At 42.5% G+C, this 12276-nt stretch overlaps 1 protein-coding gene across 3 annotated transcripts; it reads right to left on the bottom strand.

Moving 5' to 3' along the window:
* Positions 1–4950: 4950 nt before the first annotated feature.
* On the bottom strand, positions 4951–12276 carry LOC110959929 (uncharacterized). 3 transcript variants are annotated; one of them, XM_051945721.1, is made up of 10 exons: positions 12063–12276; positions 10150–10839; positions 9990–10061; positions 9583–9816; positions 9364–9417; positions 9154–9261; positions 8788–8874; positions 7576–8686; positions 6291–7444; positions 4951–6129 (listed from the first exon to the last, which is right to left on the bottom strand). In XM_051945721.1, the coding sequence occupies exons 6-10, from the start codon at positions 9212–9214 to the stop codon at positions 5078–5080; spliced, it is 3465 nt and encodes a 1154-aa protein (XP_051801681.1). In that variant the 5' UTR covers positions 9215–9261; positions 9364–9417; positions 9583–9816; positions 9990–10061; positions 10150–10839; positions 12063–12276; the 3' UTR covers positions 4951–5077. The 3 variants fall into 3 exon arrangements, with proteins under 3 accessions (XP_051801681.1, XP_051801679.1, XP_051801680.1); XM_051945719.1 differs by having other exon boundaries at positions 9364–9816; XM_051945720.1 differs by having other exon boundaries at positions 9364–9816; positions 10150–12276.

Below are 12276 nucleotides of genomic sequence, written 5' to 3'. Positions count from 1 at the left end.
CTTGTTCAGGCGGTTGGTGAGGCTGGTTTTCCCTCCTTCGGTTACGCCGCCGATGCCGATGATGTACTTTATGTTCTCGGATTGGTCAAAGCTTGGAAAAAGGGTCAAAAACGTCAACAAAAACCGGGTCAGGAGAGATTGGATGTGGAAGAAATCTAAAAAAGAGAAGGTTGCAGCAGGAAACATAAACGACTGGAGCCCTCCATGGCACTTGAGTTTAGTGGGTAAGGTAAGAGCAGAAAGGGAGCTGCCACTTGGACGCCCTTCTTCCACCCAGAGAGGACCTCTTTCTGCTGTCGCTGCTACACATACTGCCCTAGTGGCGGTTTTAGGTGGAATATTCCTTTTAACCAGCCCCTCAGGTCTCTTTGAGGATTTTGGATGGAATACTCAGTTTTAGGTGCATGTCCAGGGATTTTTGGTGGAATGTTCCTTTAAGGTGGATGTGTGAGGACCTTCTAGGTGGAACATTTCCTGAAACCAACCTTTTAGGTCAACAGTCAAAGATTTAAGGTGGAATATTCCTTTAAACCAACCTAAATTTCATGTTTTGATCATTATTAAGTGAGAAACCTCAATCCAGACTCCTCATAAAGAGGTTTGAGATTTATGCTGCTGTTATTTGTTTAGTCCAGACAAAATGACAGAAATCCACAACTGTAATTTTATTTCAGGACTCGGTTATTAAACGTCAAAACAATCCATGTGACTCTAAAAACTCAACAGCTTTACAAACTCTAAGATTAAACTCTCTACAAGGATCCAAAATAAGTTGGACTTCTACATGAGAGCTTTTGGTCAATAAAAAGGACAAAAACTAATATTTTCAGCTGAACTAAAGACAGACTTTGTGATTTTTCTGCTCACATGTTGTGTTGTTGTAAACTTACTCCTTCAAATAAATAGCTGCCTAACCCCCTGGAAACCAGTGTTTGTCCTGTTTTTGCGCCTCGGTGACCCTAGACAGCCGGTCGTAATGTTCTTTGAGCAACACACCATACTATGACGTTTTTACTGTGAAGGTTCTACTATGGAACCAGTTTGATATGTTCAGGCGTTCTTTGTGTGAAAACTCAGAGATTTCAAGTATCAGAAGGTGGTTTTCAACTTTCTATGTTAACTTTCTTCTTCAACTTTAAACTAAATTTACTTCACTAATCCAGCCCTCTGGACTTCCAGTAAGCTCTGTTCCTATTGGCTGTCCAGGTGGCTGCTTGGTGTTATCAGGAACACCTGAGCAGTTCACTGTCTTCCTGCTTTATGTCTGCAGTCAAACATTTCCTCTGGTTCTCTTCACCACTAAACTAGGTTTCGCTCCGTTGCTTTAGTTTGTTCTTTAGGTGTTGGCTTGCAGCTTGTAAAATCCTCTTTAAGTGTTTCTTGGTGTGTTTTAGGACTTTGTACTGGATAGTTGTCTTGGTAAATGTGATTCTTTAGCCAGTTAGCACATGGTGCTAACATATACAGTGATTAGTGGATTTGTGTGTGAATGAGAGGGACCCAAGTGGAAGAGTGAGGTTACAGGGAGAAGAGATCAAAAAGGTGGAGGATTTTAAGTACTTAGGGTCAACAGTACAGAGCAATGGAGAGTGTGGAAAAGAGGTGAAGAAGCGTGTACAGGCAGTCTGGAACAGCTGGAGAAAAGTGTCAGGTGTGATAGAAGAGTTTCAGCTAAAATGAAAGGAATATCGTGAAAATACTGTGAAAAACACTATAGAACAGTTTTTAAAAAAAATAAAAATCAGCACTAATTTTGTCCAAAAAAACCGCCATATTATAGTGTAGTGTGTCGTCTGAAAATGAAAAAAAACATCATAAGTTTATATGTCGTCCAAAAATGGACAAACAACGTGATTTTCTTTCTGAAAATTGACAAAAAACATGATAGTTTAGTATGTTGTCCAAAATGGGCAAAAAACGGTTTGTTGTCCGAAAATGGAAAAGAAATGTCATAGTTTAGTATGTTGTCTGAAAATGGACAAAAAAGGTCATAGTTTAGTACATCGTCCGAAAATGGACAAAAACGTCATAGTTTAGCATGTAATCCGAAAATGGACAAAAAACGTCATTTTTCATCCAAAAATGAAAAAAAAGGTCATAGTTTAGTGTGTCGCCCGAAAATGGGTAAAAAACGTCATAGTTTAGCATGTTGTCCGAAAATGGACAAGACACGTCATTTTTCATCTGAAAATGAAAAAAAACATCATAGTTTAGTATGTCGTCTGAAAATGGAAAAAAAAACGTCATAAATTTATATGTCGTCGGAAAATGGACAAGTATAGTCATAGTTTAGTTTGTAAGTGGAAACAAAGGCGATTTTTTCAACATGTTGTAAAAATATGCCATATGATGAAATAATGTAAAGGAGGCTGTGAAAAACACTACAGAGCAGTTTTCTTTGAAAAACAAAATCACGGGCGCCTGTTTCGATCAACGGGTTAAGAGGGAGACCTATGACAGGTCCTGGTCATGATGTAGTGGTCCGGGTTCAATTCCCACTCGTGGCCCTTTGCTGCATCTCTCCCTCTGACTCTTCTCCTCCATTACCTGTTTCTCCTTCACTATGCCTATCATTAAAAAGCCGAAGAAAGGTCAAAAAAATAACATACATAGAAAACATTATGAATTTTGTCCAAAAAAAACGCCATAGTATACTATGTCGAAAAAAAGGCGATTTTTTTTTCAACATGTCGTAAAAACATGCCATATGATGAAATAAGGTAAAGGAGGCTGTGAAAACCACTACAGAACAGTTTTCTTTGAGAAAAGAAATCATCGTGAATTTGGTCCAAAAAAACGCCATAGTATACTATGTCGAAAAAAAGGCGACTTTTTCATCAAGTCATTAAAACATGTCAAATGATGAAATAATTTAAAGGAGACCATGAAAAGCACGATAGAGCAGTTTTCTTTGAAAAAAATCATCACAAATTTTGTCCAAAAAAACACCATAGTATAGTGTTGTATGTCGTCTGAAAATGAAAAAAAACATCATAAATTTATATGCCATCCGAAAATGGACAAAAACGTGATTTTCTTTCCGAAAATTGACAAAAAACATCATAATTTAGTATGCCGTCCGAAATGGACAAAAAACGTCATAGCTTAGTTTGTCATCCGAAAATGGACAAAAACGTCATAGTTTAGTATGTTGTCCGAAAATGGACAAAAACGTCATAGTTTAGCATGTCGTCCGAAAATGGACAAAAAAAACATCATTTTTCGTCCAAAAATGAAAAAAACGTCATAGTTTAGTTTGTCGTTTGAAAATGGACAAAAACGTGGAAACAAAGGTGATTTTTTCAACATGTCGTAAAAACATGCCATATGATGAAATAATGTAAAGGAGGCTGTGAAAGACACGACAGAGCAATGAAATCACGGGCACCCGTATAGCTCAACAGGTTAAGAGAGAGACACATGTACAGATTCTGGTCAGGATGCAGCGTCCTGGGTTCGATTCCTGCTCGTGGCCCTTTCCTGCATGTCTCCCTCTGACCCTTCTCCTCCATTACCTGTCTCTCCTTCACTATGCCTACCATTGAAAGGCCAAAAAAATAACATATAAAGAAATCATCATGTATATCATCCAAAAAAACACCATATTATACTATGTTGAAGAAATGGCGATTTTTTTCAACATGCTGTAAAAACATGCCATATGATGAACTAATGTAAAGGAGGCTGTGAAAGACACTACAGAGCAGTTTTCTTTGAAAAAAGAAATCATCAAGAATTTTGTCCAAAAAAAACGCCATATTATACTATGTAGAAAAAAATGCGATTTTTTCAACATGTCGTAAAAACATGCCATATGATGAAATAATGTAAAGGAGGCTGTGAAAAACACGACAGAGCAGTTTTCTTTGAAAAAAGAAATCATCATGAATTTTGTCCAAAAAAAACGCCATAGTATATAGTATGTCGAAAAAAAGGTGATTTTTTTCAACATGTCATAAAAACATGCCATATGATGAACTAATGTAAAGGAGGCTGTGAAAGACACTACACAGCAGTTTTCTTTGAAAAAAGAACTCATGGGTGTCCGTATAGCTCAACAGGTTAAGAAGATGACACATGTACAGGTCCTGGTCATGATGTAGTGGCCCGGGTTCGATTCCCACTCATGGCCCTTTGCTGCATGTCTCCCTCTGACTCTTTTTCTCCACTGCCTGTTTCTCCTTCACTATGCCTACCATAGAAAAGCCAAAAATACAAAGAAAAAAGAAATCATCATGAATTTGGTCCAAAAAAACGCCATAGTATAGTACGTCCAAAAAAAGGCGACTTTTTCAACAAGTCATTAAAACATGTCAAATGATGAAATAATTTAAAGGAGGCCATGAAAAACACTACAGAGCAGTTTTCGTTGAAAAGAAATCATCGCAAATTTTGTCCAAAAAAAAGTCATAGTATACTATGTCGAAAAAAATGCGATTTTTTCAACATGTCATAAAAACGTGCCATATGATGAAATAATGTAAAGGAGGCTGTGAAAAACACTACAGAGCAGTTTTCTTTGAAAAAAGAACACATGGGTGCCCCGCGGGGGCCAGTCGTGTATAGTTGACACTCAGTGACAGCCAATGAAATTGCAGCTTTCCTGACCCTGTCCCCAGTGCTGGGTCTCATTAGGATTGTGTGATTGGAAAAATGATTGAAATCACAGGGGGAGGATGAAATCAGTTTAAAACTCTTTCTGTTCTTTTTTTGTGCATGAACTACAGAGAGATTCTCTGGTATATTCATTAATGTATTTTTCCATTATTTGTCTTTTTTCTTAGTACTACTTACATGTCAGAAATTAAGAGCTAAATTGAAAACAAATCAAAGATAAGGGAATGTTTCTTTAAGTGACTAACTTGGTAATCTTCCTCAAAGTTTTAATTACAATATTCTACTGATTACTGTACATTATACACACATATTAATGAGAGCTGCAGACGGAACTGAATGAAATGTGTTCTTTATTCACACAGAACAACAGTTCAACTGTTTCACAAACAAATCAAATTGAACAAAGACATATATACATATATACAGACGCACATGATCAGCCACCAGCCCACCCTCTCACTCATTTTCGTTTTTCAGCCTCCCACCTCTGCTTTTCCACTTCAAAGAAAGGAGACTCCTGGAACTCTCTCCAGGTCATCTCCTTGTCCATACCCTTATCTTTGTAGACAGAAAAGATTTTTGCTGGGCAGTAGATGTACTTCCCTGCTACTCCAGGAAAGCCAGCGTGGATGTGTGGACTGTCTGGGCCCTGCTTTAGCTCCAGTCTGCAGAACCGGCATTTGCGTGTCCCTGTCGGCTGGGAGTCAGTCCTTTTTCTTTTTTGCTGTACTCTGTCCTCCACCCTTTGCTTTGTTGCCTCCAGTTCACGCTGAAAGAATGCTGTCCGTGCAAAGTCTTTGAAGTCCATTTTTTCATCTGTCAGACCTTCAGCACCATATGTTTTAAAGACCTTAGTGGAACAGTAGAAGTACCTGACCGGGCCCTGTTGGTAGAAGAAATGGACGGAAGAACCGTCATTTTCATACCTGGACTTAGGCTGGCCACAGGACAGGCACTTCTTCGTCTGGGTTTTTTTCCCCGGCTGTTGCTGTGGTGGTTGCTGCTGCTGCTGCTGCTTGGTCATGATACCTTTCACGATTTCCTCTATTGAGTCCTGCGTTAGAGGTGTCTGAACAGGTGGAGGGGGGTTAAAAACAGCAGCCGGCATGGCAACAACTGGCACGCTGGTTGTCTCACTGCCCTCTGTCAGAGAGTGCCAAAGCTGCTGCCTTTCTTCCACCTTCTCTGGGCTGGTGTTCAAAGAGGATCTGGTGTTCAGCAGCTTACTCAGGTGTTTCATATATTGTGTTATGTGCAGCTTAGTGGTGGGATGGAGCATGCTGTTCAGGTCCTTACAGCTGTTGTGAACTAGAGCAGCATACTCCTGGTCCACCAGCTTCAGCATGTCCTTTTGCCCGCGGTGTTTACTGAGGAGCTCGTCTATGGTCTTTTTCATGGGAGCTGGCCAGCGCTTGTGGTCGAGCACAAACACCCTCCCACCAGTCTTTATAGGTCCAGTGCGGGTTGCAGATGGCGAGGACAGCAGGGGCAGAGGTGGTGGAAATGTGGATCCTAGAAGATAAGAAAAGTACAATATATACATACAATAAATATAATTGTCACATCTTGTGTTCATCTCATCATATTTCTAAGAAAGATAGTTATAGAAATTAATAGGATTCAATTGTGGGACTGCTGTTCATGCTAGAGGTTTTTTTTCTTCAAATGTTTACCTGGTTCTGTCTGTAGTTTGGGAGTGGTACTTGAAGTCATAAATGGATCAGTCATGTCACCAGATGGACGAGCAGGAAACTGCAACAGCTTGGGTGGGGCCGTGGATGCTGACTGAGGAGGCTCAGGCTGGACAGTCGGCACAGCGCTTTGAGGAGGACCACTCGGGGCAGAGGTAGAGTCTGTCTTGGTCCTGTGCTTTTCCCAGTCCAGAGGAACTGGGCGGCAGCCAGGCTCAGTATATTCCAGGCCAAACTTCTCTCCAGTGTCTCTGCCAGACAGGTGAAAAGCAGGATACTTCTCACGCCCCAGCACCTTTTCAGATGCAACGTTTAGTGCTGTTATCAAAGCTGGATCAAAGACAGCTGGAAGACGAACACCAGGTTGTTTCAAGTCCACTAGACGCTGGTAGTTCCACCTTGCCACGCCTGTCATCCCCTGTGCTTGAAAGAGCTCCGGGGACACGCGTGTTCCAGTGACCCACTGAGCCTGATGAAAATGGTAACCTTCCTGCTGTGATGTGCCTCTGATGGGGATCCACACAGGAAGTTTAGCCCCTTCGCCCTGCACATGGTTGAGCTGCAAGGTCCCCCCATGCCTGTACAAGATCCCTCCTTCCACCTCAGGATCGCTCAGGCAACCTCGCAGCATATGAGTTCGCTGGATCCGCCAGGCTTTCAGCATCGAGGGCTTGAAGAGAGGCACATCATTCGGATCTTTGGCCAGGTAGAAGTGCTGGAACACTCCCTCAACCCTCTTTACAAGCTCCTGAGGCTGTGGGATCTTGGTCCTGCAGTGCTCCCGAATGTGCTGCTTTGTGGGGTTGGCAGGCTGAATGCCACAGAAAGCATAGGCATCTTTCAGCTTCTGCAAGTCCTCCTGGTCCACGATAGAGAAGGCGACAGACAGGAACTGTGCAAAGGAGGCGAAGAGAGGATGATGCTCTGAAACGCACTCACGGAGAAATCTCCTCATGCAATGAAACAAGTCCAGTTTTATTGTTATGTTTGTATTGAAGTGTGTTCTTGATGCACATGTGTTCATTAAGTTGCCAGTCGTGGCCTCAGCAACAATGGTGTCAGTTGTTCGCCACGCTTCCCAGTTGAGATGCTCTCCGGGGTGACACTCTGACACTTTAAACGCTGCACAGCAATCCCTGAAAGTCAAAATAGATAAAGTATATTAATGTCATATCAGTTAGTCTTTGTGTAAAATGAATCAAAAATTTTCCATCAGTTGTGGAAGTGGAAAAATATGAAACACGACCAAAAACAGATAATTTGTTACCTGTCCACCCACTGGTACTGTGCCTTCTCTATGTCTGCGGCACTGTAGCGGTTTGCCAGACCCTCATACAGTGACGTCAGTGACTTCTCTGTCTCCGACTGCACCATGACCCATGAAAGGATCATCCAGTTTTCATTCATCACAGCATATGATGACATGGCGCCCGATGAAAAGGTGACCTTTCTGGCAATTTTGCGGGTGTGGTCTGAGCGAAAAGCCTGTCCAAAGGTGCCCTGCAGGAGTTTCTTGATGGCACCCTCCTGGTGTTGGTATTCATGCAGGAGGCAGTCCGTCAGGTAGTGTGAAGACACAGAGATTCCATTCCAGCCGTCTGAATCCTCATATGCCCCAAAAGACTCTGGCTGGGTTTCCTGTCGTATGAACTGGGTGATGGTTCTTTGTCCAGATCTTCCTGCCTCAGCATCCATTATGTTTTGGCAGCTGAGGAGGTAGGCCAAGTGTGCACGTTCATATTTCAAGTGCATCACTTCCATGATCTGCTTTGCCATGTCAGTGGGTGAGTTTCCTGTTCGCCTGAGTTCATCCAATACTGACTTACAGATTGCCTTCTTGTAAGTAAGTTTTGCTGGCAACAGGTTGGTGAACCTCTGCGGAAGTTTTTCCAGCCAGTGAGGGTTGTCAGCGTACCACCTCCTCCGGCACACTTTGCAGCACAGCCTGGATGACAGCAGGTAATATTGTCCAGTGAGGCCAACAATCACGCGAGGTCTTCCGACACCCGCAGAAGTAACTTGAGGATGAGCGCAACCTCCAATACATGGGAGGGCTTCGTTGTTCCTCAGCCTGCCCATTAAATTGTCATTTTCAGGCTTCCATATGAAAAAAGGATGGAGCTGGAAGTATTTGGGAGATGGAAAGTCTGCAACACTGTCAATTAATTCTGGCTGAGGGGGGAAACGCCACAGTGACACCATCTTCATTAGGTTGCGCACAGGGATGGAGCCCGGCCAGAGACCCATTGCTTCCAGCTCTGTCTTCATCCAGATCCTCTGCTGCTGTGAACAGGACCACTGGCTGACATCGTGGTCGTAGGCAGGAGGTTGTGGTGGAGGACAGCTGGAGACAGGTGATGGCTGGGTCGAAGGCTGGCCTAATCAGACAGAAATAAACATAGAAAGAAATAATAGGATTTTGAGTGTGACTTGATAAATCTGCAGTAAACAACTGAATCAAAATCATTTGATAACTGACTTTGAGCTCTCTGTGCCGCCGGCTGCTGAAGTGAAGGTTGGCTGGGAACTGCAGACGTCTCAGCAGAATGTGAAAGTTCCTCTGACGCTAAATTGAACATGAAACATTTCATTATTATTCGCAAAGAAAAACATAAGAATTTAACATTGACACTGCAGTCCCTGAATCTCACTGGGCCCTGCCATGTAACTATTATTATGTTCAAAATTGCACACTAGATGTCTGCTAGCAGTTATCTTTCGTATACATTAACATCATGCTATACTTGATTTATGACAACGAAACACCCTTTAAAGGATTTACAACAGAGAGTGTCACAACATGGAGGTAAGCAGGTCAGGAACACTCTCTCTACATGACACACACCTGTAGCTGTGACAGTGGTGTCTGTTGGTGCAGGATCTGCAGTTTCTGGCAGGAGGAACATCAGCTGCTGAGGCAGAGGTACAGGTCTTTTCACAGGCAAAGCAAGAGCTACAGAGAGGGAACGATGACAAAAAAACAACAGGTTATGACAGACATAAGTACAACACAATACAAAGGTTTAAATGGAAAAACAGATTGTTGTGTACTTACTGACTGATTCTGCATCCTTCAGCTCAGTTACCCTGGACTGTGCAGCTGATGGTTCTGCAACAGAAAAAGTCTCATCAGTCATTTGAAAACTGGCAAAGTATGAAAAGCGACATTAGTAAAAGCAGGCCACACTGCAAACACAAGCATTCGAGTGTTAGTAGCCAAGCCATACGCACTTTTTCCGTTCACTCTCATGAGAAAATAAAGATTGGTACTTACCCTCATCATGACTGGAATCAATTCATAGTCACTAGGACTTTATACAGAAAAGGAGAACACAAACATGACCAGAACATGGTCAATGGAACAGAACAGACAGAACGGTCTCGGTCATGCTTCATGTAGGAGAACAATTCATGGTTCCAGAGTCATCAGTCAGTTAGTAACCTCTTTCTGTTCTCGAAGCCTGGCTGCATCTGATCACTGCTGCCGATGAGGATGTTGGAGCAGCAGCTGTAAGACACAAGACGAAATAAAGAATTATGTAAAAAACAGTGACTGTTTAAAACTAGATTACTTCTAAAGACTCTTGTTCATTACTACTAATAAGTAATCTAATAGCAAAGGGGCTGAACTATTAGTGAGTCTGAATTATCAATTAGTTAAAATAACAAAAGTTTACTCACAGCTCTGCACATGTTCCTTTGAAGGAGAGATGCTGAGCATTGCTGTTTCCAGCTCTTCATCCTCTTCCATCGCTGCAATGCAAACAGACAAGAGTTCACAATTAGTTTTCTCACTCCCATGGCATCTTCTTGACCAAATAAATGAAAAAACAACACTCACCCATGGCTTGAGCCGGTGCAGGCGGTGTATGTGTCTGAGAGGCACTGTGAAGCTTCTGTTGCAGGTACAGCTGGAGCTTGTGCATCTTTGTCCCCTGAGCACAGCGCTGCTTCAGGATGAAGGCTGCATAGCCGTCATCTCTGCTCTCCCAAATCTCCCGCCAGGTGTTGTTGGCACGAGAGCCAAAACCAACCAGCTGGTCATCCTCCGATGATGATGCTGATGATGTCACCACTGGCCTTTTGGACTCAAAGCTGAGAAGAGACCGAACCTCTTCAAAGCTAAGGGCATAAGTGATGAACGAGAGCAGGCTGTCCTTGCTATGACCCTCTGCTGTGAATACTCCTGCAGCCTCCTCTTTTTGCTGAGTCTTTATGAGGTAGATGGTGTACCCGACATCATTCTCAAGGAGCCAACGGAAGGATTTCCCCTTGTACTTCCCAAACTGCAGGATGTATTCTCCACACACCTCTGTCTTGTCCGTAGGGTCCCCTCCTCTCTGACGGACCACACTGACAGCATTTTGCCTGACCAGCTCCTCTTTCAAAGGTGCCGAACTGTCCTGTAGGGACGGGTTGTTCTTTAATAGTTTGGCTGCATCCGTGGGGTCCTGACGAAGATATCCCAGGGGCCCCTTACGGAAGGTTACGGTCACTCTCCCAGGGTAAAATATTACTTTGCGCATTTTAGCTGTCATAAAGGAAATAAAAGAGTCAATCTATGCAGTGGTGGATAAGAGGAGTGAAAATCAGTACTGTTACATTGCTAAAATATGGCTCATTCACAAGTAAAAGGACTGGTGTTTGAAAATAGTGAAGCAAAAATACAGAGTATTCTTAAAAAAAACTCCTCAGAGTATTAGTTCCTTTTAAGCGGTGATGTCACCGTCACCTCTCCAGACTAGGGCTTTACATTTGCGGTATTTTGCTTTGACAATAGTTCAAACACTATCAATTAATCATTAATAACTGATAAGATACAAAACAAGTCTTTTTCCCCACATGGCATAATGAATACTTAAGTACAAGTAAGAGTACAGACTTGGAAATCTACTCATAAAAGCACGAGTATCCCAAAAAAACTACATAATTACAGTAATTTGAGTGTTTGTAAGAAATGACTTCCAGCCCGGTATGCGTGCTACAGACAAAGATGCTTTCTATAACAGATGTTGATGTGTAGAGGAAGACTCTATCCACTGCTGCTCTAAGTTCCTGCCTGTCTGCATGTTTCTGCTGTCAGTTCTGTCACCAATCAGTGGACCCCTGTGGCTGAAACTCTCTGAACAATAGGGGCCATCACGTGACACTGATGTGTGAAGAGGTTCAGAAGAGGCTGTCACAGAACCCGGTCTGACCAGTTTCAGTAAAATTCCACTACAGACACAGAAACCGGTCTGACCAGTTTCAGTCAACTTCCAGTACAGTCACGTCCCTACAGTTATCTGCACACTTTAGAGTCACATAAAGCACACATACTGGTAATATGTCTTAATACACAACATGCTTAAAAAATACAACCGTTTTATTGAACAGTCATTTTGTCTTGAACGTATTCAAGGCGCTGGAGCCTATCAAGCGGTAGAAAACGGACGGTTGGATTTGTAATTATATCATCATAACATTGAGGATAAAGCCAACGCGATGTTCAGTGTTAACAGGATGAACGGACATGACGTTCTTCCATCGTAATTCGAGGATGTAAATGAACTGTTATAAACGTAAACCGGCTCATGTGTGTCCAACAGTCACGTTTGTTTACAGTTATTGACTCCTTTTGTCTTCAACATCGTACTAAACATACTCATTTAGCTTCGACAAAAACACAAGCCTCACAATAAAGCGGGTAGAAATATACATAGACCTTCATTCATTCATAGTTTGTGTCATCACTCGGTTTGTCATAAAACTTACCGTTTAACTCAGTCCAAGGAAAGTTGTGCGCAGTCTGTCTCTCCAGCGACCGGGCAGTTTCAAACTGAGGGAGGGAAGCATGAGCATGCGCACAAACGGCGGAGCGAACAGGCGCATACTAGTGGTGGAAAATATATTACATCCGTAATGTTTCAGCACTACCATAGAGAATGAATGGGAAACGGTTTAGGGCCGTTTAGCTAAAGAATTGTCG

The sequence above is a fragment of the Acanthochromis polyacanthus genome, chromosome 3, assembly GCF_021347895.1.
Source record: "Acanthochromis polyacanthus isolate Apoly-LR-REF ecotype Palm Island chromosome 3, KAUST_Apoly_ChrSc, whole genome shotgun sequence".
Lineage (NCBI taxonomy): Eukaryota > Metazoa > Chordata > Actinopteri > Pomacentridae > Acanthochromis > Acanthochromis polyacanthus.
This window is presented reverse-complemented; position numbering and strand designations above follow the sequence as displayed.

Excerpts from the sequence above, each read along its gene's own strand:
- LOC110959929 (XM_051945720.1), bottom strand. The coding sequence starts at position 9,445 with ATGACTGATGAGACTTTTTCTGTTGCAGAACCATCAGCTGCACAGTCC. Across the intron at positions 9,262-9,363 it reads GAAGGATGCAGAATCAGTCA|CTCTTGCTTTGCCTGTGAAA; the intron begins GTAAGTACACAA and ends CCCTCTCTGTAG. Across the intron at positions 8,875-9,153 it reads CACCACTGTCACAGCTACAG|CGTCAGAGGAACTTTCACAT; the intron begins GTGTGTGTCATG and ends TGTTCAATTTAG.